Source organism: Carcharodon carcharias, chromosome 11, assembly GCF_017639515.1.
Source record: "Carcharodon carcharias isolate sCarCar2 chromosome 11, sCarCar2.pri, whole genome shotgun sequence".
Lineage (NCBI taxonomy): Eukaryota > Metazoa > Chordata > Chondrichthyes > Lamniformes > Lamnidae > Carcharodon > Carcharodon carcharias.
In genome coordinates, this window is record NC_054477.1 from 53,097,716 (window position 1) to 53,124,908 (window position 27,193).

A 27,193-nucleotide genomic window follows, 5' to 3' on the forward strand; every position below is an offset into this window, starting at 1 on the left:
AAGATGGAACTTTGTCTCCTCAAGGCACTCCTACTGATCCTGTCATGGACAAATGTATCTATGACAGATTGGTGAGGATGAATTCAAGTATGCTTTTTCCTCTTGTTGATTGCTTCACCACCTATCACAGATCTAGTCTGGTGGCTATGTCCTTTGGGACTCAGCCAACTTGATCAGTGGTGATACAGCTGAGCCGCTCCAGGTGATGGACATTGAAGTCCTCCAACCAGAGTACATTCTGTGCCCTTGCCATCCTCAGTGCTTCTTCCAAGTGGTGTTCAACATGGAGGAGTACTGATTCATCAGCTGAAGGGGAGGTGGTAGGTAGTAACCAGCAGGAGGTTTCCTTGCCCATGTTTGACCTGATATCATGAAACATCATGGGGTCCAGAGTCAATGTTGAGGACTTCCAGATCATCACCCATACAACTGTACACTGCAGTACCGCCGCCTCTGGTGGGTCTGCCTGTCGGTGGGACAGGGCATACAGAGGGATGGTGACATTGGTTTCCGGGACATTGTCTGTAAGGTATAATCCTGTGAGTATGACTATGTCAGACTGTTGCTTGACTAGCCTGTGGGAGAGCTCTCCCAATTTTGGCGTAAGTTCCCAGCTATTATTAACAGGGCTGGTTGTGCCATTGTCATTTCCCGTGCCTAGGACGATGCTGGGGTGGTCTCTATGGTTTCATTGCTTTCAGATATCGTGGTGGTTAGATACAACTGAGTGACTTGCTAGGCCATTTCTGAGGGCATAGGTCTAGAGTCGCATGTAGGTCAGTCCAAGTAAGGACGACAGATTTCCTTCCCTAAAGGACATTAAAGAATCAGATGCGTTTTTACAACAATCGGCAATGGTTTCATGGTCACAATTACTGAGACTAACTTACTAATACCAGCTTTATTAATTGAATTTGAATTCCACCACCTATCATGGTAGGATTTGAACCCCAGAGCATTAGCCTGGGCCTCTAGATTGCTAGTCCAGTGACTTTACCACTATCCCCCAAATTGTGGCAATCTTCAACAGTATCGACAAGGTTGATGGTGGAAGCCTCACACCTGAGACTCCACCTACGTTCATATGCATTTGCCAGCAGGAGTCAGTAATTTAGCAATAGTGACCTAATTTTGTTTTGTTTTCTTCCATTTCCTTGCTCAGGAATCTTTAGGCCAGCTGTTTTGTTCCCACTAGCACCCTAGTTGAGGTTAACTAATTAAGAACAAAGCGTGGATCAATCTTGTGGTCTTCCTAGTTTAAAATAACATGGTTCAACATACGGTAGTCAATTTTGGTAGGATTTATTCTGGGAAGTTTAACAATTGATCATGTGACATCCTCCACATCAGACTCTGCGATCAATTTATTTAAAAACAAACTTTTTCCAGGTTGCAAGTCATCTACAGAGAAACCTTACAAGTATTTCTTGCGCAAATATGTACTTCTGCATGAAAAAGAACAGAATTTTTCAGACTCTTGGGAATATTGTGCAACGAGATGGGATTAATTAATGATCCCATAGTGGAAGTGTCCATAGATAACAGCAACCATAATATGATTGGGTTTTACATTCAGTTTGAGGGAGGGAGGAGTGGTTCCGAGACTATGTTTTTAAACTTAAATAAGGGCAGTTATGAGGGCATGAAAGCAGAGCTTACTAAAGTGAATTGGCAAATTAAGTTAAGGGGTAAGTCAATAGAAGCAATGGCAAACCTTCAAGGGGATATTTCAGAATATGCTGGATCCTTTCCAATAAGCAAGAAAAAGTCCAAGAGATGGATACACCATCCGTGGTTAACTAGAAAGGTTAAAGATCGTATAAAACTTAAAGAAAAAAGCGTATAATTGTGCAAAGATAAGTGGAAGGCAGAAGATTGGACAGAATATAAGGAACAGCAAAGGATGACTAAAAGATTAATAAGGAGGGAAAAATTAGAGTATGAGGGAAAGCTATCCAGAAATGTTAAACAGATGGTAAGAATTTCTGTAAACATTTTAAAAAGAAACAAGTTAACAAAGTGAGTGTTGGTCCTATAGAAAGTGAGACTGGAGAATTGGTAATGGAAAACAAGGAAATGGCAGATGAATTGAGCAAGTATTTTGCATCAGTCTTTACTGTAGAGGATACAAGTAACACACCAGAAGCAGCTAAAAATCAGGAAATGGAAGGGAGGGAGGAACTCAGGAAAATTACAATCACCAGAGAAGTAGTACTGAGTAAATTGTTGGAGCTGTTGGCCAACAAGTGCCTGCCACTGATGGGCTACATCTTAGGGTCTTAAAAGAAGTGGTTAGTGAGAAAGTTGATGCATTGGTTTAAATTTTCTGAAACTCCCTAGATTCAGGGAAGCTGCCGTTAGATTGGAAGGTAGCAAGCATAATTCAATTATTCAAAAAGGGAGGAAGACAGAAAGCAGAAAACTACAGGCCAGTTAGCTTAACATCTCTGTCATAGAGAAAATGTTACAAGCTATTGTTAAAGAAGGGCACTTGGATAAGTTCAAGATAATGAGGCAGAGTCAAAATGGTTTTGTGAAAGGGAACTTATGTTTAACCAACTTATTGGAGTTCTTTGAGGAAGTAACGTGCTGTAGATAAAGGGGAACTGAACTGGTGGATGTACTGTACTTAGATTTCCAGATAAGTGCCTCATCAAACTTTATTGGGGAAAATAAAAATTCATGGTATGGGGGTAACATATTGGCATGGGTTGAAGATTGGCTGGCTAACAGGAAGCTGAGAGTAGGCATAATGGGTCTTTTTCAGGTTGGCAAGATGGAATGAGTGTTGTGCCATAGGGATCAGTGCTGGGACCTCAGCTGTTTACAATTTAAACAATTGACTTGGATGAAGGGATGGATGGGATGGTTGCCAAATTTGCTGAAGACACAAAGGTAGGTAGGAAAGTAAGTTATGAAGAGGCCATAAGGAGGCTATAAAAAGATATGATAGATTAAGTTAGTGGGCAAAGATCTGGCAAATGGAGTATAATGTGGAAACATGTGAAATTGTCCATTTTGGAAGGAAGAATAAAAGAGAAAGCATACTCTCTGAATGGTGAAAGATTGTAGAGCTCTGAGATACAAAGGGATCTGGGTGTCCTAGTGCATGAATTGCAAAAGGCTAATTTGCAGGCACAAGTAATTTGGAAAGCTAACAGAATGTTATCATTTATTGTGATGGGAATTGAAGACAAAAGTAGGGAGGTTATTTTTCAGTTGTACAGAGCACTAGTGAGACCACATCTGGAGTACTGTGTACAGTATTGGTCACCTTATTTAAGGAAGGATGTAAATGCGTTGAAATCAATTCAGAGAAGGTTTACCAACTAATACCTGGAATAGGCAGGTTGTCTTATGAGGAAAGGTTGGACAGGCTAGGCTTGTTTCCACTGGAGTTTAGAAGAGTAAGAGACAACTTGATTGAACCACATAAGATCCTGAGGGGTCTTGACAGGGTGGATGTGGAGAGGATGTTTCCTCTTGTGGGAGAATCTAGAACTAGGGGTCACTGTTTAAAAATAAGGGGCCTCCATTTAAAACAAAGATGAGACAACATTTTTTCTCAGAGGGTCATGAGTCTTTGGAATTCTCTTCCTGAAAAGGCGGCGGAAGCAGAATCTTTGAATATTTTTAAGGCAGAGGTGGATAAAATCTTGGTAAGCAAGGGGGAGAGAGGTTTTCGGGGGTAGGCGGGATGCAGGGTTAAGGTTACTATCAGATCAGCCATGATCTTGTTAAATGGCAGAGCAGGCTCAATGGGCCGAATGGCCTACTCCTGCTCATTGTTTGTATAGATTATGTGTGAATGATCACAATGTATATCAACTTGTTGCATGGCTTGTTATGAAGAGACTGCACTGCGCTAAATGCCACAACTAATTGTAGGTAATGTTGAAAGTGAGCTGAATAATAGCACACTATCCCTCACAAACATAACAGCAATCGAACTGGGCTGCAGAAATACTATTATAACCCACAATCCAATATAACAGCACTTAACAACAGAGCAGGCCAGACTAAACTGGTATTAAATGCACCTTGGATTTATACACGTCATTTTTTCACAATTAAATTCATACCATCTACTAAGAGATCAATGATACACTAAATGAGGAGTGAGGAATTAAGAATTAAATATAAAGAACTTTTCTCACTTCCCCTAATGGCTGAAATTTGATGCCGCAGTAAAGCACTGTCCCAAATTGCCAGCTTTCTTGCTTCTTACTGCACAGGGTTTATCTAATGGAAGTAGGCTTGGAGGTTATCTGAATCATTACTGGTGGATTTTGGATTTTTTTTCAGTGGCTCCATGTTCTGATGAGCAGCGTTCCTGTCACTCAAATGTGAAACCTTTCTGCACAAGATAAAGGCAGGTGGCTCAGTCCAGTGTCTCTTCTTTGTGCAATGTGCAGCCTTCAGACCAAAGTGATGGTTGGGTCTCACACTCCCTGGACACATTACTGATGCTTGCATCTCGATGGTGCTTGTCATTGCTGCCGAATGTTGTGGGCAGGCCTCACAGAGTACCATTATTCTCTCTGTGTTCTCTCAGCAGCTTTAAGGTGGGCCTGGCTCCCATCTCTTCAGCATCCGTGACAGTGACGCCGTGTTCCTGAAGGGGTCAGGTGCTGAAGACAGACAAAGGATCAGATACTTTTAAAGTTTTATGGTTGTCTCTCTATGATATGACCCTGATCACAGAGTGCAAGTGAGCTGTCCTCGGCCAGACAGGAGTCAACAGAGACTATGTGAATATCTATGGAGTGTCCTCACTGCATGTCGTCATCATCCTCCACAAATCTAGCAGCTCTGATGGTCTCCTGAGCACGCCTCATCTGGCCACTGCGAGGGCCTTATCCCCGTCGTCATTGCCTTGGATCTCCTCACTCTCGAACCCATTGATGCCCTCCTCATCAGAGGAGACCTCCAGCTCCTCCATCTCCTCCTCCTCAGCGAGCTCCTCTCCCCATTGCAGCGCTAGGTCGTAAAGGGTGCAGCAGACGACAACGATGCCTGACACCCTATGTGGACTATATTGCAGGGCTCCACCAGACTGGTCCATGCACCAGAACCTAATTTTTAGCATCCAGATGGTCTGCTTCAAGTTGCAAGTTGCAGCATGAGCCTCATTATATCTTCGCTCTGCTGCAGTCTGAGGCCACTGCACAGGTGTCCTCTGCGGGTGGTCTCCCCTCCCTGAGGAGCCATCCCTGCAGCTTCTGTGGATCCTGGAAGACGTCAGTGATCTGTGACCGACAGAGAATGTAGCAATCATGCCCACTCCCTGGAAACCATGTACAGACCGGCAGGATGCGTTTGTGGTGGTCGCACACCAGCTGCATGTTCAGTGAATGGAATACCTTGCGGTTAACGTAGTTGACTGCGTGTTGCGATGGAGATCTGAGCGCCACATGAGTGCAGTCAATGGCACCCTGCACCACGAGATCTGGGTTAATCCAATCGCTCTTGTATCCTGGCTAATGTGGATGAAATGCACAAAGTTATCTGCCCTCGTGAAGATGACATCCATGAATTCATGGATGCATTTGTGGGTGAAGGCTTGTTTATCCCACCGAGGTCATCAGTGGAGCCCTGACAGGAGCCACTGGTGTAGAAAGTGAGAGCTATGGCCACTGGCAGTGGATGCCCTCCATGTCCACGTGGCACCAAATCCTGCAATAGCTGGTAGATGTGACTGACCGGTTCCCTTGACATATGCAGTCTTCAGCGTCACTGGTTCTCCATCTGCAGCAATGAAAAGCGGTATCTATAGACTCTGGGCCTAGCTAGGCACTGACCAGCGGCTCTTTGATGGCATGTGCAGGAGCCCCAGCCACCTGTTCTTCCAGAGGCTGCTGCTCCTAACTCTACGCAGCCAGGCGCCTCAGTTGCTCTCTTCTCAGTCGTCTTTGCTCTCTTTGCGCCCTGAGGCATACAGCTAGTTCACCAGGCTCCACGATCCTGATATACTCCCCCTGCAGGATGAAAGAGAGAGATGTGTGGGTTAGGGTTAGTACTAAGAACCTCTCTTGGTTAAGTCTGAAGACCCCTTAATGCATCTCGGACAGTGCTGGCCACTACGTGGATGGCCAGAGATTAGTGTGCTGCATGGTTGCCCGAAACCTCCGCCCCACTTCACCTGACTGATTGGCGGCAGCTTTGGCCATTTGACTGCATGCTGTGCTCTCAGCTCAGGCGCAGGCATTCTCCTAACCCACACTGCAAGGCTGCACTGTTAGCTTGAACCATAGGGGAGACTGGTCCAAACATGCATGATGGCATTGCAAGGGGCTGTGAGCACCCCCGCCAATGACTGCTCCATGGCCAGGTTTAGCAAGGAGATTGTACAATGTGTTCAGTCGTCCAACTGTTCTGCAGTCCACTAAAACACTCATTATTTGCAGACTGTGACCGAGGGGTGAAAAGCCCTAGAGTACTTTCTGGCACTTTGGTGCCTCTAGTTGCTTGAGTGGGCAGAGAAGCTAGAGGCCGTCTCCAGTCATATCAATGTGGCTGCGCCTAAACTGTTTCAGCTGCAGAAGAATAGTCACTTTATTCAAGGTTTCCTTACTACATGGCCGCTACCCTTGACCCCCCCCGCCCCGCACCAAGGTGTCTCAACCGCAGGGCAGCTCTTACCCTACCCCACCAATGTGCTTCACCCTTGAAGTCCAACAGATGTCTCAGGTGAGCGCCCTGCAATGTTACTGTGTACTCACGTCTGACTTCCCCTCAAAGTGCAGCCCGCCAAGTGCACACTTTTTATGTGCTCTTGTAAAACACGTCAGCGTGCAATAAAGCCGACGTGGGGGGACGATCAAGTCTGGGGCTGGGGTAGGGGGGTGATTCAGGCTTATAATGACATGCAACGAGGCTTCCGACGTTCTATGGTGGGAAACGTGGCCCTCCATTGGCAGGCAGAGCGGTTGATCACAAACTGGCTTCACTACACCGCGAATCCGATTTTTGGCCTTCTCACCGTATTATCCACTCACGCCAGCAGGCACAGACAATTCCACCCTCTATCTGAATGTACACAGCATTTGCAACAAGGTTAATGAATTGAAAGTACAAATGGAAGTCCATAATTGCCTTTATGGAGGTGTAGCTGCAGGGAGACCAAGGCTGGGACCTGAATGTTCAGGGGTATTTGACATTTAGGAAGGATGGGCAAAAAGCAAAAGGAGGTGGGGTAACACTTTTAATAAAGGATGATAAATACATTAGTGAGAGAGAATCTTCGGTCAAAAGATTATGATATAGAATCAGTTTGGGTGGAGCTAAGAAACAGCAAAGGGCAGCAAACATTGTTAGTACTTGTTTATAGACCACGAAGTAATGGTAATATAGTGCATGATACAAGTCCAGAAACTAGAGGTGCATGTAATGAGTAATACAATAATCATAGGGGACTTTGTTTTACATATTGACTGTGTAATCCCAGTTAGCACTAATGCTGTGGAAGGCAAATTCTTGGAATGTATTCAAGATGGTTTTCTAGAACAGTGTGTCGATGAACCAACTAGAGAATCAGCTATTATAGATCTAGTATTGTGCAGTGAGAAAGAGCTAATTAATAACCTCATGGTAAGTGAGCTTCTAGGGAGGAATGGCCATAATATGATGGGGGAGGCAATGGCATAGTGGTATTGTTGCTGGAGTAGTAATCCAGAGACCCAGGGCAATGCCTTGGGACCCGAGTTCAAATCCTGCCACAGCAGATGATGGAATTTGAATTCAAAGTCTAATGATGACCATGAAACCATTGTCTTTTGTAAGGAAATCTGCTGGTCTTGCTTAGATGTGACTTCAGACCCACAGCAATGTGGTTGACCCTTAAATGCTCTCTGAAATAGCAAGCAACTCAGTTGCAACAAACTGCTACCAATAAAGGAATGAAACCAAATAGACCATCCGGCATTGACTCAGGCATCAGAAACAACAACGGCAAACCCAACCCTGTTGACCCTGCAAAGTCTTCCTTTATAATGCCTGGGGGCTAGTGTCAAAATTGGGAGAGCTGTCTCACAGACTAGTCAAGCAACAGCCTGACATAGTCATCCTCACGGAATCATATCCTATAGATAATGCCCCAGACACCACCATCACCAACCCTGGATAGGTCCTGTCCCACTGGCAGGACAGAGGTAGTAGTACAATGATATACAGTTGGGAGGGGGCTGCCCTGGGAATCCTCAGCTAATGAATCAGTGCTCCTTCATGTTGAACACCACTTGGAGGAAGGGCGCAGAATGAACTCTGGGTGGGGGACTTCAAAGTCCATCACCAAGAGTGGCTGAGTTGGCGATTCCTAAAAGACATAGCTGCTAGCCTGGGTCTGCGGCAGGTGGTGAGGGAACCAACAAGAGGAAAAAACATCCTCACCAACCTGCATGCCGCAAATCCATCTGTCCATGACAGTATTGGCAGGAGCGACCACCACACAGCCGTTGCGGAGACCAAGTCCCACCTTCATGTTGAGTATACCCTCCATCGTGTTGTGTCTCACTCCGTGCTAAATGGGATAGATTTTGAACAGTTCTAGCAACTCAAGAATGGGCATCCATGAGGCGTTCTGGGCCATCAGCAGCAGCAGAATTGTACTCAAACACAATCTGTAACCTTATGGCCCAGCTTATCCCCCACTCTACCATCAAGCCAGGGAATCAACCCTGGTTCAATGAAGAATGCAGGAGGGTATGCCAGGAGCAGCACCAGGCATACCTAAAAATGAGGTGTCAACCTGGTGAAGTAATAACACGACTACTTGCGTGCCAAGCAGCATAAGTGATTACAGAGCTAAGCAATCCCACAACCAATGGATCAGACCTTAGCTCTGTAGTCCTGCCACATGCAGTCGTGAATGGTAGTGGACAATTAAGCAACTTATTGGAGGAGGCTCCACAAATATCTACATCAATGATGGGGGAGTCCAGCACAGCAGTGCAAAAGATGAGGCTGAAACATTCGCAACAATCTTCAGCCAGAATTGCCGAGTGGACAATCCATCTAGGAGGTCCCTAGCATCATAGATGCCAGTCTTCAGCCAACTCGTTTCATTCTACGTGATATCAAGAAATGTCTGAAGGCACTGGATATTGCAAAGGCTATGGGCCCTGACAATATTCCAGCAACAGTACTGATGATTTGTACTCCAGAACTTGCCGCACCCCTAGCCAAACATTCCAGTGCAACTACAACACTGCCACCTACCTGGCTATGTGGAAAATTTCCCAGGTATGTCCTGTACACAAAAAGCAGGACAAATCCAACTCAGCCAATTGTCAGCCTGTCTACTCTCGATTATCAGTAAAGTAATGGAGGGGTCGGTGCTGTCAAGCGGCACTGCTTAGCAATAACCTGCTCATTGACGCACAGTTTGGGTTCTACCAGGACCACTCAGCTCCTGACCTCATTACAGCCTTGTTTCAAACATGGACAAAAGAGCTGAGCTCCCAAGGTGAGGTGAGAGTGACGTGCCCTTGACATCAAGGCTGCATTTGATTGAGTGTAGCATCAAGGAGCCCTAGCAAAATTGGAGTCATTGGGAATCAGGGGGGAAACTCTCCACTTGTTGGAGGCATACCTAGCACAAAGGAAGACGGTTGTGGTTGTTGGGGGTCAGTCATCCCAGCTCCAGGATATCACTTCAGGAGTTCCTCAGATTAGTGTCCTTGACCCAGCCATCTTCAGCTGCTTCATCAATGACCTTCCTTCCGTCATAAGGTCAGAAGTGGGGATGTTTGCTGCTGATTGCACAATGTTCACCACCATTCATGACTCCTCAAGATACTGAAGCAGTCCATGTCCAAATGCAGCAACACTGGGCAATATCCAGGCTTGGGTTGACAAGTGGCAAGTAACATTCACACCACACTAGTGCCAGGTAATGACCATCTCCAACAAGAGAGAATCCAACCATTGCTCCTTGGTGTTCAATGGCATCCCCATCACTGAATCCCCCACTATCAACATCCTGAGGGTTACCATTGACCAGAAACTGAACTGGACTAACCATTTAAATACTGTGGCCACAAGAGCAGGTCAGAGGCTAGGAATCTTGTGACATGTAACTCACCTCCTGACCCCCCCCCCCCGCAAAGTCTGTCCACCATCTACAAGACACAAGTCAGGAGTGTGATGGAATACTCCCACTTGCCTGGATGAGTGCAGCTCCCACAACACTCAAGATGCTAGACACCACCCAGGACAAAGCAGCTTGCTTGATTGGCACCACATCCACAAACATTTGCTCCCTCTACCACTGACGCACAGTAGCAGCAGTGTGTACCATCTACAAGATGCACTGCAGGAATTCACCAAGGCTCCATAGACAGCACTTTCCAAATCCACAACAACCATCCAGAAGGACAAGGGCAGCAGTTACATGTGACATGTAACTCACCTCCTGACCCCCTCCCCAAAGTCTGTCCACCATCTACAAGGCATAAGTCAGGAGTGTGATGGAATACTCCCACTTGCCTGGATGAGTGCAGCTCCCACAACACTTAAGATGCTAGACACCACCCAGGACAAAGAAGCTTTCTTGATTGGCACCATATCCACAAGCATTTGCTCCCTCTACCACTGACGCACAGTAGCAGCAGTGTGTACCATCTACAAGATGCACTGCAGGAATTCACCAAGGCTCCATAGACAGCACTTTCCAAACCCACAACAACCATCCAGAAGGACAAGGGCAGCAGTTACATGGGAACACCACTACCTGGAAGTTCCACTTTAAGTCACTCACCATCCTGACTTGGAAATATTTTGCTGTTTCTCCATTGTTGGCTGGATCAGAATCCTGGTACTCCCTTCATAACAGCACTGTGGGTGTATCTATACCACATGGACCACCTGCACTTACACCATATGGTTCAAGAAGGCAGCTCACCATTACCTTCTCAAGGGCAAGTAGGGATGGGCAATAAATGCTGGCTGATCAAGGGAAGCCCACATCCTGAGAGTGAATAAAAAAAAACGTTAATCCGTAACTAAGACCTTAAAGCAAAGCAAACTACGATGGTATGAGGGACAAATTGCCCGTGGTGGATTGGGCACTGCTTAAATCGTATGATGGTAGACAGGCAATGACTAACACTTAAATAATTAATACATGGCTTGCAACAAATTAACATTACTTTGAGGCACATTAAACCAGCAGGAAAGGTGATCCAATCATGGCCAATAAAAGAAGTCTTAAGATTGTATTAGATCAAATGCAGAGACTTATAAAGTTGCCCAAAAAAGTAGTACATGGCAAGGTTGGGAGCATTTTACAATTCAGCAAAGGAGGACCAAGAAACTGATAAAGGGGAAATAGAATATTAAAGTAAACAAGCAGGAAGCATAAAAATGGACTGTTAAAGCTTCTACAGTATATAAAAAGGAAAAGGTTAGCACAGAGAAATGGACCCACTGCAGGCAGAAACTGGCCAATCTGTAACGGGAAATGAGAAAATGACAGCAAATCTAAACAAATACTTCTTTCTTCATAAAGACAGACACAAAAAACCTCCCAGGAATACTGGCGAACCACGAGACTAGTGAGAATGAGGAACTGAAAGAAATTAGTATTAGTAAAAAAAAAAATAGTACTGGAGAAATTAATGGGACTGAAAGTTAATAAGTCCCATGGACCTGATGATTTACACCCCAGAGTGTTGAAAGAGATGGCTGTGGAGATGGCAGATGTGATGGTGGTCATCTTCCAAAATTCAGTAGATTCTGAAATGGTTCCCTCAGATTGGAAGGTAGCAAATGTAACCCCATTATTTAAGAAGGGACTGAGAGAGAAACCTGGGAACTGCAGACCTGTTAGCCGTAGAACCATGGAAATGTTACAGCATAGAAAGGGGCCATTTAGCCCATTATGTCTGCACTGGCCAAAAAGAGAGAAAAAACGAAACTGGCCACTCATTTTTAATCCCACCTTCCAACACCTGGTCTGCAGCCTTGAAGGTTGCAGCACTTCATTCTACCAATCACTTTAAATCTATGCAAACTACTTTTTTCACTAATACTAATTTCATTCAACCTGAGATCAGTAGTAGGGAAAATGCTAGAATCTGTTATGAAGGGCGTGATAACTGGGCACTTTAAAAACAATATGACTGGGTAGAGTCAACATGGATTTATGAGCGGGAAATCATGTTTGACAAACCTGTTGGGAGTTTTTTTGGTGACATAACTAGTGGAATAGATGAGGGGGAACGGGTGGATGTGGTGTAGTTTCATTTTCTGAAGGCCTTTGATAAAGTCCCACACAGGAGGTTAGTAGTCAAAAATTAGAGCATATGGGATTGGGGGTAATATATTGGCAGAGAAAATAGAGTAGGAATAAACGAGGCATTCTTGGTTTGGCATGCTGTGACTAGTGGGGTTCACAATGATCAGATCTTTGGTCCCAGCTATTCACAATCTGTGTCAATGATTTGGATGTGGGGACCAACTGTAATATTTTCTAAGTTTGCTAATGACAAAACTTGGTGGGAATGTGAGTTGTGGGAAGGTGCAGGGAGGCTAGAAGGTGATGTAGACAGGCTAAATGAATGGGCAAGAGCATGGCAGATGGAATATAATGTGAAAAAATGTTAAATTTTCCACTTTGGTAGGAAAAGCAGAAATGCAGAGTATTTCATAAATGGCGAGCGATTGGATAGTGTTAATGTTCAAAGTGACCTGGTTGCCCTTGTTCATAAGTCAAAAAGCTAACATGCAGGTGCAGCAAATCATTAGGAAGGCAAATTGTATGTTGGCCTTTTTTGCAGAAGTATTTGACAACAGGAATGAAGAAGTCTTGCTAGAATTGTATGGAGCCTTGGTGAGACTGTATTCTGTACTGTTTTGGTTTCCTTACTTAAGGAAGGATATAGTTGTGTTATGATATGGTAGGTGCTAATTGCCGGGCTGACTAAATCCCAAAGGGAAACTTGGTCAAGCTGTCATGACGATTTGCAATTTGTATTTTATTGCAAAAAAGGAATGTGTACTGAAGTCAGAAGTAAAGATTCCACTACCACTTTTCGAGATTGTAAATATTAAATCAACACATTTATTAACAAAAGAAAAGAAAACTAAAACACACAAGATTACAGTTACACAGTTAAATATAGCCTTATAACATTTCTACTTAGCCAGACTCACAAATAAACACCCTTTTCCAGGCCACAGTCCCTATAGATTCTTAATCTATGAGATATCCAGTAATATTACCACGAGGCACCCACAGCTGCTATAAAGGAGGTATTTCATAAGCTTCTCTCTCCTCACTTGACAATGGAAATCTAAGGCTTGTAACTAAACCTTACTTTTTAGACCAACGAGACACTTCTCTGGGGTGACTAGAAGCTACTTCCTTCACAAGACTCTGCTCAAACAGCACAGTCTTTAAGATCACATGGCCACACACACCTCGTGCAGCTTTCAATCTTTCCTTAAACACATTTTCCCCCTTTCTTTTTAAACCTATTGTTTTTAACTTTCTTTTGAAAGTTACCTTTCCCAGAATCCAAAAATCTTTCATGTTGTCTTTCTGACCACCACTTCTGGGAAAAATAAACTTAATAGCTTTGTTTTATTTATTTATGATCTTTACCAGTTGCAAAACTTCCGTTTTCCTCTTTGAACTTCAATTGCCACTCCTCATTTATCTTCTAATACAAATTCTTATTCATGTTGTATTTACTTGTATCCCATCTTAGCTTGTCCATTTCCACTCTGAAAATGCTTGCTTTACAGCTAACCCTTTGATGATTTAAACCTTGCAGTCTGAATGTCTTCAATTTAATTAAATCAGTCTCTCTCTCACATATACACACAAACACACACACACAGGTCCCATAAGCCTGCTTCACAGTAACTCACAGTAGTATTGGGAAAAATGATATTTTCTTTACAGTTGCCACAGAGGGAGTGCAACACAGGTTCACCAGACTGATTCTTGGGATAGCAGCATTGGCCTATGAGGAGATTGGACTTGTATGCTCTAGAGTTTAGAAAAATGAGAGATGACCTCATGGTAGCATTCAAATTTTTTACAAGACTTAACAGGTTAGTTGCAGGAAGGATGTTTTCCCTCTCGTTGAGGGAAGTCTAGGACTAGGGGACATAGTTTCACAATAACAGACACCATTTAGGATTGAGATCAAAAGGAATTTCTACCCGAGAGGGCTGTGTAGGTTCAGTCATTGAGTATTTTCAAGACAGGGATCAATAGATTTCTAAATATTAAAGATATCAAGGGAAACGGGGATAGTGCGGGAAAATTGCATTGAGATAGAAGATCAGCCATGATCTAGTTGAATGGTGGAGCAATCTCAAGGGGCTGAATGGCCTATTTCTATTTCTATATCTTACATTTTTAATGTCTGACTTAATTTCATTTACTAAGTATTGATGATAATGGATAAGGATTTGACTTCATTGAATCTCATTGCTTCTGCTGCCAACAGAGATATATGTGAAAAGCAGCAAAAGATCAATAAAAGGTTATAGCCACCGTTACATTTAAAGGATGATATATGGACTTAGGTAACACAGAGGGATGTTGCATATATTGATCTCTAATGCGCAACCTTACACCAATTATAAGAGGTATGCTGCTGCAGACCTTCAAGGCTTTAAATTTGTATTTTGATATGTGTGGTGCATTATAGCTATCTGTGTAGTAGCTATCTGACTTTGAAAGCCTTGAACAGTGCAGAGGTAAAAGTATAGTCATGGGATCAGCATCATGAGTCATAACCTTCGGAACAGGCTCAGTGTAGCTCAAGATTGCGAGACGGGCTGACGTGTTTTAATGCAAAAAAGAAAGCTAAAGAACCAGGTGGATGGCCACAATCAATAAGTACTGTGTAGTGTTTCAGTGCATATGCCGGACACCAATAACTGTGTCTGACCATGAGGTAAGCACTACAGTAAATAAGGTTGGCTTTGGTCCTTGAAGTAGCTATGATTTTCTTTTTGCTGCATCCTCTGCAATGATTAGTTACTAACTATTTAAAAGAAGTGAGTTGAAATGAAATTGAACAAGGGGTTTAAAATAAACATCAATTAGAATAAAACATTTTTCCTTCAGCAAATGTTTACATTTAATAGCTGTTAAGTCATTTCTAGTATAATGGGCAATATTTATTTACTGCCTAAGTTAGGCATTTAACAAATGACTTTTTTTTCACTCTATTTAACTGCATCTGCAGGCCAAAACACTTTAAAGTAGAGGTTTTATCTCTGAGCCACACAGATGCAATAAACTCCTAAACCACTCTCCTGGGTCAGCTAATTTCAGCTGGCAGACTGGTAGAGGACTACAGTTAGCTCCAGTTCAACTGGGTTAGGTCATCGATAATCTACAAGACTTCCCACCCCTGCTCACTGCATCATAACTCCTACTAGAATAAAGATTGTGGATCCTGTGCTACACATTTCCTCAGATCTGTAAACCTTTTAATTGTTTTATGTTCAAGTGCGTGTTCTTAAATATGTCACTGAGATATCTGTACATCCAAAAAAAGATTATTTTTATTTATTATTGCTTTTAATATGAGGATGTGTGGAAACACTAGAGCTTGTAACTCTGGGAAGAAGTAATGTTAATAAAGATGATGACACTTCATGTTCACATTTAAAAGGTTTCTTCTGAAGACCAGTGGAGGAAGCCATTGCCTTCCCAGGAAGAAGAAAAGACAGATGCACAAAAGATTGGGCAAAAAAAGTGGAATTCCTGGAAAGGCAGGCAGCGACAGCGACCCCTTTCAGACTATGGTCAGTTTGCTAACAGGAAGCTTTCCATCCTGGAGAATGGTTTTCCTATTCAGCCTCAAAAAATTGACCCTGCAGGGAATGAAGATGCAACTGATGTCTCGTGTGTTGACTCCCAGCCACAGAAGTGTGCCAGTGTTCAGCTCCATAGAAACCAGAAAAGGAGGCCGATCTCTGTGATTGGTGGGGTCAGTATCTATGGGAATAATCACTCCGAAGAAATGGAGGACCTTCTTACAGTACAAGTAAGATGACTCTCTTTTGCTGCGTCTTTCTACACCAAAATCAAATTTTTCTGCTATGCCTGCTTCTTTGGCTGAAAACTTTGCTTCAGTTCCTCAAGAAACTCTAGAAAGGAATGTGGGCTATTTCCTGTTCTTCCTAATTCTAATTCAGACTTTAGTGTACTTTATATTTGCTTTTCTGACTTGCACTTGAATTTCTTGCCAATCTTTTACATTAATGCACCGTATTGCCAATGTTTCCACTTTGAGAATTGCCAAGTCCATGAATCTGATGATTAATGTGGTGTTTAAAAATGATTGCAACAGATATAATGGGCGAGACTGCACCTTGAATACCGTGTGCAGTTTTGGTCTCCTTATTTAAAAAAGGGTGTAAATGCTTTGGAGGCGGTTCAAAGGAGGTTTACTAGATTGATACGTGGAATGAGTGGGTTGTCTTATGAGGAAAGGTGGGACAGACTGGGCTTATTTCCAGTGGAGTTTAGAAGAGTGAGGGGTGATTTGATTGAAGTATATAAGATCCTGAACAGCATTGACAAGGTGGACGTCGAAAGGATGTTTCCTCTTGTGGGTGAGTCCAGAACTAGGGGGCACTGTTTTAAAATTAGGGGTCACCCTTTTAGGACAGAGATGAGAAGAAATTTTTTTTCTCTCAAACGGTTGTGAGACTTTGGAATTCTCTGCCTCAAAAGGAGGTGGAGGTGGGGTCATTGAATATTTTTAAGGCAGAGGTAGAAAGATTCTTGTTAGGCAAGGGAATCAAAGGTTATCGGGGTTAAACGGGAATGTGGAAATCGAAACACAAGCAGATCAGCCATGATCTTACTGAATGGCGGAACAGGTTCGAGGGGCCAAAGGGTCTACTCCTGTTCCTATTTCTTATGTTCTCATATTCTGACATAGATTTCTTACATTGTGCCATATAGTGCATAAAAAATAAATCCATTTCTGATATTTTAAAACTTAAGTCAAGTGAAAGGTTATTGATATACTAATCCTTAAGTATCCATCAAATTCCCCCTTTAAGTATGCCACATCAGCCAGCACAATAATTTTAATATTATGATCAGAATATCAAAAGAAGAATTGTTGGTTTTAAATTATTGCCAGTATGGTGAACATTTGCACTGGAACTCTTTTCAACACCTTTAATATTACCAGATTATTTCTGCAACAAAAATGGACCTCCATGTGGTGATCAGTGGAGGCTGGGTCATTAAATTTATTCAAGGCTAAGTTAGACAGATTTTTGATAGACAAGGGAGTTAAGAGTTATGGGGGGCAGACAGGAAAGTGGAATTGAGACCACAACCAGATCAGCCATGATCTTATTGAATGGTGAAGCAGGCTCGAAGGGCTGAATGGCCTACTTCTGAGTCCTTTGTTCTTATATTCCTAGGAACAAAAAGTACATTGTCTTAACGTAGAGTAGCTATTGGCACAAATGTTCTTTCAGTAGTGGAAAAGAAGAAAAGTTAATGGCAGGGATATGTTATAGACCACCACATGATAAAATGGGCGAAGATGCACTACTGTGGCAGGTGATAAGGATTAGTGCCAATATCTCGCTTGTAATATTGGGGGATTTTTATCATTCTGCCATAAGACTAGGATTTTTTGTGGGGACAATATGTACATACAAGCAACCTTATTGAACTCTTCCAAGAATCTTTTCGTAAATAGTAGGAGGCACAAGAGGAAGCATTATTCGATTTTTTTTTAGCAAGTAATAAGTGGGTGTAATAAGCCAAATTAAAGTAAGGAATGATTTGAGAGCTAGTTTTCATAAAATTGTTTGTTTCGAGCTGAGGTGAGACTAGACCAGAAATAAAAATGGAATAAATTGGGTTTTAGCGAAACAGACTTTAAAAGATGAAACACAAGTGAAAAAATACTGGTAGTCAAAATTCCTTCTATTGAAAATTTTGGCAAAATGTTTGGCATGAATACTTGTTAAAGGTTTTTTGTTAAAGGTATTACTGGAAGGAATTTCAGCCATATACGGAGGGGGAGCTTTGGCTAATTTTTCTTTAGCTATCCTAATCATTAAAGCCAATTCTGGTACTTTGACTAGTATAGCATCTCCAAGCACAGGAGGGGGCCATTTGGACCATTGTGCCTGTTCCATATCTTTGAAAGAGCTGCCCAGTTTAGTCTCACACCCTTGCTTTTTTTCTCCACAACCTTGAAAATCAGCCCTCTTCATGTGTATGTGTCCAGTGCCTTTTTGAAGTTCCTATGGAATCTAATTTCACACCCTTTCAGGTAGGACTTTCCAAATCTTAAGATGTGTGTGGGTGCAGGGGAGCCTCCTAGCTTCCCTGTGAGAAAGATCAGCTAAACACCTATCAGGGATTGAATCTTGGTGCTCTCTTGTTCATACAGCTCTGTAGCGCACAGTGAATTTCAACAATAAGTCATATGGGGAGCTATCAAAATATATTTCTAAATACATTGAATTGGTTTATGACAGTTGTATCAATTAAAGTAGTTCTGCAGAGTTCAGCATAGAAAAGTTAGGCGACTAAAATCATGATTCATGATTGAAAAACTGACTTTGAGAAACTTGATGGACTAGTTGATAAATGCCATGTGTTACGTGGGACTGAGCCATTCTGTGGTCAGGTTTTATCCTTGTTTTGTGCTGAGTTAATAAGCCTCTGCTAGGATGTTGGGAGAACTAATAAAATTTGCCTCAAGGCCCTAGGTTAAGGAAGGAGAGGAGTCGGACAAAAATTCCAGAGCAATCTCTATGCTGACAAGCCTGCTCATAGATTCATGTGTGGATGTTAAATGACAAGGTTTAAATATGAGTAATTATGGCATAAAGGCCTGTCAACGTTCACTATTTAGGTTGTAATATGATGAATGGACGCTTATGTAATGCACTGTGAAAATGCTGCCATTTGTAGAGCTGCACCACAGCATCGATTGGCACCATGAGGCAGAAGAAAGAAGATCGATACAAAAATATGGAAAAAGAAGCCCTTCTGATGGTTGAGTTGGTAAATTAAATATCTGGTATGTTTCTGAGCCTCATAGATCAGGAACTCTGAAAAGTTGGCCCCCTTTCTAAGCTGAGTAGGCTATCTCAATTGAAGAAGCAGTTGCGATGTTACAGTTGACATTCGAATCCTTGAATTGGAGGGGAAATACCTATCAGTGATTCAGCTCTTGGTCACTATCTGGTGGTCCCTGCAGAAAAATGTATGAATGTGGACTTGAATGTGATTCATTGCAGAACTGAATATCCTATCTTGGCTAGCAATAGGAAAACTATCAATTCAGTAAACTATTGGAGGGCAGCCAATGTACTTGAAAATTATGCAGAATCATTTCCCTCAAGACAGTCAAAGTGAATATTGAGGGGTAAAGAGGGTAGAGATTATTGAATTCCGAACCACACTGAACAAAATAAATGCGCTTTATTAGTTTAATTTCTAAAGTTCAGCAATTTTTCCCTTTAAAGCCTTGAAAAGTGCTGTGTTAACTTTTGTATTTTTTTTGTTTAGATGGCTGGCTAAAAGCTCTCCAACATCAGTAATCACATTTTCAAAGTTGGAAGTTTACAGCTGGTCAATTAAGTATACATGGGATGCAATATTTCAATCTGTTTAGTTTTCAAGAATTTGGAAGCTTAAGTAACTGGCAATATATAAGAACACTGCAGAATAGATTTTGTATTGTGTACCACAGCACTGTGGGCTGAACTTTCCCCCCGTCGGCAGGGAAGTTGATGGGCGGGCGCGTGCGAGCACGCTTCTGATCAGAGCCCCCAACTGGCGCTCTTTTATGTGGGTTGGGACATGTTCATAATTTCCAAAAAAACTTTATTAAAATTTTTAAAACACTACATGAAACCTCATCCTGCCTGTGGATGAGGTTTCATGTTTTTTCTACTTCCCGCTGGGGCCCTTGGCCTGCCCGCCAACTTTAAGGTTGGATGGGTAGGTCCACTAATTACTTTAATTGATCTGTCAATGTCCTCAATTGGCCATTGACAGGTTGGTGGGCGTGCAGCTGATTTTGCTGCGCCCCCGCCTTCCTGAAAATTTAAATGGGGCGTGATGATGTCGGGAGCTCCACTCGACGTCACTGCGCATCATTTTATGCATTGGCGAGTGGGCCCTGCCCCTGCTCACTGACGGTAAAATCCAGCCCTGTGTATAGGTTAAAGGCAAAATATCCAGTGAAACAAACCATAGTAAGGATTGCTGGAGCTGAATTATTTGATTGATGCCGGCACAGAAGTTGAATGGACCTGATGAAGAACAAGATGTTTTTCCTAGTCTTTTTAATACACCTCTCAGTTCATTTGGGCTTTATAGATCATATGAGACACCTTCATAGTAAATGTATTCTAATTTCAGAATTAGGAGGGTATTTTTGTATGACAGATTTCTCTGTCCCTGTTAAAGGAAAATCTACATTATCCTTGTCTAAATTTTATAACATTTGCATCATGGCAAAAATAAGATTGGATTATATTTTGTCGCACAAACAGATATTGCCATAATGCAATTCTATTGTATTTTTAAAAAGTAATAATCTATGGTGTATTTCTATGATTTCTGTGTTCTGTACACAAAGGTAGGAAGGCTTCTCGGTCCTAATAACACTTTCCTGCTATTAAAATATCTGGTGTTAGAATAATTACTTTACAGACTGGCCATTATTGTGTCACAATTATTATAATCATCATGCCATACTGCATCTTTTCCTAAAAGTATAAATGATCTATTTAGGGCAAATATAAATGTATTTCTTTATATCCTTTGATAGTGGGATCAACAAGATGGTAATTGATGATACCATCTGGTCTATGTTCTAAAAATTATCCCTAGTTACCTACATTTTATATGTAGAAAAATTAACACACAGAGGAAATAACCACAGTACCTATATTGTTATAGGGAGACCATTTTATCTTTAGCAAGGCTGCGATATTTTGGTATGCCAACACAAAAATGACCTAAAGTCAATTTAATATTTATTAACATTATTTGCAGTACAACTACCAATTAATGGTGTTAAACTGAAGAGCAAAATCATCTTTCATTAGTGTTTTACGCATCAATTAAATGTTCATATGGAGTTTGGGACCAAGTGGGTACCATTATTGTATTGGTGCACTGGTGCAATGTTGAGAAATTTACTTCAGTGGTTTAAGTGTTTATTTTCCTACTATGTTGTTTCAAATATGAGATTTATAAGATTGTTTTAGGAAGGTGTCTTTAATTTAGGGTAAAATGAAGGTGAGGCTCATGTGGCCTGTTTTAAAGCCTGCCTGACAACAAGTCTGAGTGACGTGGCTTTTAAAGATTAAAGGGAGGCCCGGGTTATTTGTTGGAAAGAAGGTATAAGTTCTTCACACTTGGACACCTGCAGCAACATTTGTGTTTACACTGGCTAGTCTCCAAGGTCCCAGGAAGATGTGGAGAATATTGGTTTGAAAACAGTTGAGCTTTAAACTTTCCATTTACTTGCAAGATAAAAGAGAACTGGGGTCTCAAGGACAGCTAATAAACATTTCTACCTTGATACAAGGCCCATGTGATTCATGTTGCAATGGAAATGGGCTTTGAGAGAGGAAGGGTTTCTAAGATAACCTTGAAACTCTCGGACAGGCAGTCTGCCAGAATCCGGGAGAGAGGGAACAACTTGAAGCCGGAAGTTTCTATAGTTCACAGTGCTGGGTGGGAGGTCGCGCTCAGATTCAAAAGACCAAATTTGTGAGGAAGATCCACCTCGCTTGTGCAGGAGGGAGAATTGCCATGAAAAACCTTCACCATGAAAGACAATTCTGGGGTTAAAAGCTACGAAGCTGGGAAAGGAAAGAAACAAAAGTAAACATTTGGACTTTGGACTGCATCTGGGAAAATAGAATGAGTACTTAAGGAACAGCGTAAAGTATATTTGTGAAGTGGGTGTTTTGGTTGTGTTAAAAAGAGGAAAGTTCTGTTCTATAGTTTAAAATATAAGTTGCCTACAAAAATTGTGTTTAGTCAATAGCGCTTTTAGTCCAATTGTTACAGTCAGTCTTAAAATCTGAAATCTTGACATATCGTCCTTTCAGCTATCAACTGCAAATTCAAATTTCTTTTTAAAAGGTTATAGTCTCTACAGAGTGTACCGTGTAGGTTTCTTGGGAAATGTAAGTCTGATCCACCATCCAGGAAGACTAAAACAAATCCTATAACAGGAAAAAGATTTCCGATTTTTGTTCAACAAGAAATAACATAAACCAATTCAAAGTAACTTCAAAATGGCATCACTTATATTGTAGAAACTTAGCTGAAATGATGTATGCACTTAAACATGTATCTTTAAAAATAATCGTATTTAGCTTTGGTTACCGTACTTCTACTCATGAATGGTATTGGGGTTGTTTTTTGTATTCATGGTGATATATTTAATATTCTTTCTTTTCAGCCAATTACTCGGCCACCTATTCCTTCACATCAGGTACCACCATACAAAGCAGTGTCAGCCAGACTTCGACCTTTCACTTTCTCTCAAAGCACACCTATTGGCTTAGATCGGGTTGGGCGTAGACGGCAGTTGAGAACATCAAATCGTAAGTAATATGCGTCTAAATCGTAGTATGTTGAAATGTGTGTGTAAGCATGCAATAAAGTATATATGTCTGTGAAAGTCATACTCAGTTTCTTACCAAGGTCCTCGCCATCATAGATGCCAATGTCCAGCTTGTTTCGTTCACTTCATGCAGTTTTCAAAATCTGCTGAGTATATTCAGTACAGTGAAGGCTATGGGCCTTAACAACATCCCCACTGTAGTACTAAATAATTGGATGCCCAAGTAAAAGGCCTCTCAGCTTTATCTAATTGTTTGGGTGCAGCTACGTAACAATGTGGAAGGTTGCCCAAGTACCATAGATGTTGGAGTCTTCGTTGACCTTTGAAGCCGCTGGGGGGGCGGCGTTGGTGGGGGGAGCAACTTATACATCAAGTATAAAAGTGAAATGGTGTTGGTGGTCACCATTTTGAGATGTCATCTGCTTCTGACACAGAGTGGGCATGTCTTAAACTTCTGCACACCTTTGCAACATAGCCTGTTTTGCCTGCTTGATCTCTTACACCCATATATAAGGTACTGGTCAGTAAAACATGCATTGGGAGAAAAATTGAGGCTGGCTATTAATGTGATATTGTATGTTATGGCTGAAAATGGGATCGACTTATATGCCAAGTATATGCAAAACATGATTTTTGGGACTGGAAAAATAGGGTCGTCTTGTATGCTGGTCAACTTATGTGCTGCAATTTATGGTATGTCCTATCCACAAAAACAAAATTAATTTATTTTGTTAAAACAATTGCCCCTATATCAACCTTCTTTTAACTCATAGTAAAGTGGTATTAAGCAATGCTGACTCACAATACTAAATTCTGATTCCATCAGAATCCCATTTCTCTAGGCCTTCTTAGAGCCATGATCTAGAAGATGACGAAAGAACTCAACTGCCATGTTACAGCTGAGAGTAGACCCCGTGGCATCAAGAAGCATTTGATGGAGTATAACATGAAGGAGCCCTAGCAAAAATGAGGTCAAAGGCAAATTCCCACCAAGCAGCTACAGTCATACCTGACACCTAGAAAGATGGTTATGCTTGTTGAAGGCCAAGTATCTTGTCAGCATCTTGGAGTTCATCATTGAACTGAAGCTTAACAGAACTTAGCCGTATCAACACCATGACTGCAAGAGTGGGGTAGGGGTTGGCTACTATGTAATGTGTATTTTACATTGAGGCCTCTCCACCATCTATAAGGCTCAAGTCAGGAGTCAGTTGGAATACCAACCACTCACCTGGAGGAGTGCAGCCATAGCAGAATTCAAGAAGCTCAGCATTATCAAAGATGGGACAGTTTGCTTAATCTGCTGCTCTACCACTGAACTCAATATTAGCTTCCATCATTGGGTCACTATTTGCAGAATGTACAATCTACAGGATGCATTGGAGCACATTACCAAGCTTACTTTGACTACATCTCCCTAGTCCATGACCTGTATAATTGAAGATCAGAATTAAAATGTAGTGGGAATACCATCAACTCAAAATCTTGCACCCATCCTGACTTCACAATACATCACTGGTGTTCTTTTATTATTGCTTAGTCAATATCCTGCAGTATTCCATCTAACACTATTGCATGGATATGATTGCCACAAGGACTGTGAGGGACAAAAACAATGCACAAATACTCTTAGTTCGTATTCAATGATCTAGCGATATGACCTGAAATTATGTTGGCTTTCTTTATAATCTTGATATTGCTTGTGCCTTAAGTACTATCCTAGGTGGCTTTCATGAAATGTTTCTCTGAATGGGTAGTGTTCAATAATATAGACATGCCTAGGGTGGTGGTGGAGGGGAGTGTGTCTGAAATTGTTGGGAAGAGCTGCTGCTGTCTCAAAACCACAAGTGAAAATTCTCGACTTCAAGGGACTTCACTATTATTAAGTAAATCCAATAGCAATTTATAAAAGTCATATGATCTGATGTCACATGATCTAACCACAGAGTCAGATGTTATGTAGCCAGAACATTCCTCCAGTGAGAATTGGTAACCCAACTCAACCTAGGTGCTGATGAGCTGCTAAGAGCCCCCATTCCCATCCAATACTTAAAATACGAGCAGCTACAGTACACCGAAAGGGAATCCCAAGCAGGTGTCTTCAGGACATTCATTCCACGCCCTTTCAGCCACCAATTTGGGAGTGTTCTGACAGACACTCTGGCCCTGTAGCAGTCACTGCCATGTACATGTTGCCAACATAGCAGTTTCCAGTATCTGGACATCCTTCCCTTGATGGAATTAGACTGCAGTGAACTTGGAAATCCAATGAACAGGAAAACTAAAATTACATCATGCTTGAAGAGCTCCAGAAGTAGGCACAATCCCTTGGCAGGGCTGCAAAAAAGGAACGATGCAAAAGATACAGTCAATCATGGAATGTTTGGCTTGGCCAGTTTACTGTACATACAGTGGCCATTGTGAACACAAGGCCACCTACAAATAAAGAACATCTGTGCAAGTTGCTTGGGTATCCCAAATTTACAGGTTTCACTGTAATTGACTGTAAAGAGCTTTGGGATATCCTGAGATCATGAAAGGAACTATATGAATACAAGTTCTATCTTTATTTTGTTTCCTCAAATATCCTTTTAGGCCAAGTGCACCTCAAGGCTGAGCTGCTTCTAGGACTGCAACATTCGCTGAGGCTAAAACTTGGTCTTTTACACTTGACTGGTTTCATTCTACTTGAGACTAACTTCTGATTAGCAAACTCAAGTTTATACTATTTTAACTTATTTCCTGTAGCAATATTACAGCAATAGTAACAGACTAGAATTTTACAGCTATTAAGATGTTAATGGTATGTCAACTGTATTATTAAGGTTAAGGATGCACAAGTGAAGAGCATTGATTGATTGACTTAAGCACCTTGAGCACATATAAAGAGAAACTTCTGGGATACTGGGTGTTCGTTGGGGAGGAGGTGAACATTTGTAAAAGTTGCATTTTGTAAATCTAATATTAAGTAAAAGATTAGTATCTAGTTTCCTACTTCACTCTCTGGCTTCAGAATGAATTAAGATGTAGCAGAGGATGGTTGCTTAAAGGTGAAGATTGGAAACAAAGTATTTTTTGGGAACAGAAGATTGTAATCTGAGTTACTTTTGTGAAGGATGACTGAAAGCAAGTGTAAATTGTCAGGGTATGGTTATCCACTGATCTTCTCTGAATCTGAACTGAATTACCAGTGGAAAAATAAGTGGATATGTAGACACTAGTTACCTCCTCACGGAAGAAAAAAAGACCTTGGCATTGTCGCTTACTAGCAAAAGTAAAATCAGAAGCAAAGTATTTTGAGAGATGGATGTCTGTTAGTTGGGCTTTGATGAAGGTTTGGATCTTCTATTAAGCTTCATGGATTAAATTTGTAAGAAAGGTGATCTATTAGATATCTACAAGGCATGGTCAGACTTTGATAGATTTTAAAAAGTAGACAATTGTTCTAGAGAGGAATATATCATGCACTTTAATGGAGATTCAATTGTTACGATCCCTGCTGGTAATACTGGACAAGTCAGATCCCAGAGTGAAACCTGGCTTGATAGGCCCTAACTTTGTTTAAGTTTTGTTTTAGAAACCGTGGAGGAAAGTTACTGAACAAATTCACAGGAGTTTGCTGATATAGCTCTTGGAGCAAAAGGGATCAAAGGATATGGGGAGAAAGCGGGAGCAGGCTATTGAGTTGGATGATCAGTCATGACCATAATGAATGGTGGAGCAGGCTTGAAGGGATGAATGACCTACTCCTGCTCCTATTTTCTATGTTTCTATGTAAACTTTTAACACAAAGAAAAAATATTTATTAAACAAGGAAAATTAACTATATTACACCGGACAAAAGGTTGGGAAGATCTCAATGCAAATGCAAGAAAACTATTCAATCTCACACCATTCCTTTTATCCCAGTAATACCCTTACAGACACAAAGCCCAGTGAAGATTTACCATTATCTTAATATCAAGGCTTCTCGCTTGGGCTGGCTCCATTGTAAATAGTTTTCTTCTGACAGCACTATGAACATTCGCTAGATGCTTTTTCCCCAACTGGTATCTCTCACTGAGACACACAAAATTCACTATTACTTCAAATACAGAGCAAGCACATGATTTCTCTAAACTCAGACCCCCAGTGGCTTTGGAGTATTTCTTATCCGAAAGCTTAGAGCTCCTGTCTTCGCTCCCTGACATAGACACTCTGAACTTCATTTCTGTCTTTGTGTGTCTCTGCGTGTCACTGGACCCCTGTCGCTAGGCAACAGCACAGTTTTTTCTTTGTTGTTTTTCCCCAACATCACTAAACCTCTAATCTCTTTTTAACCCATCTCTTCAATTCAAGGGTTGTAAAATCTCATTAACACACGTACACAAACAAATCCAGAAAACCTGACTTTGTTGTTTGGAGGCTTTCCAGATTTCTTGGCACCAAGCTCACAAGAAAAATCAAAATAAAACTAAAACCATGTTCTACCTTTCTTAACACACAAATGTAAGTATAAATTAAACTTAAAGTTATACATTGTTCCTAACATTATTCAGTGCTTGTATTTAAAGTGCTGGATTGTGTTAAGGTGTCAGACATGG

At 41.6% G+C, this 27,193-nt stretch overlaps 1 protein-coding gene across 2 annotated transcripts in view; it reads left to right on the plus strand.

The window, feature by feature from the left end:
• LOC121284462 (spermatogenesis-associated protein 13-like) overlaps positions 1-27,193 on the plus strand; it is a 216,447-nt gene that overhangs the window by 95,726 nt on the left and 93,528 nt on the right. For both annotated transcript variants that reach the window (XM_041199953.1, XM_041199954.1), the window contains exons 3-4: positions 15,639-16,013; positions 22,446-22,590. In XM_041199953.1, coding sequence (XP_041055887.1) covers positions 15,639-16,013; positions 22,446-22,590 — 520 coding nt within the window. The remainder of the gene's footprint in view (positions 1-15,638; positions 16,014-22,445; positions 22,591-27,193) is intronic.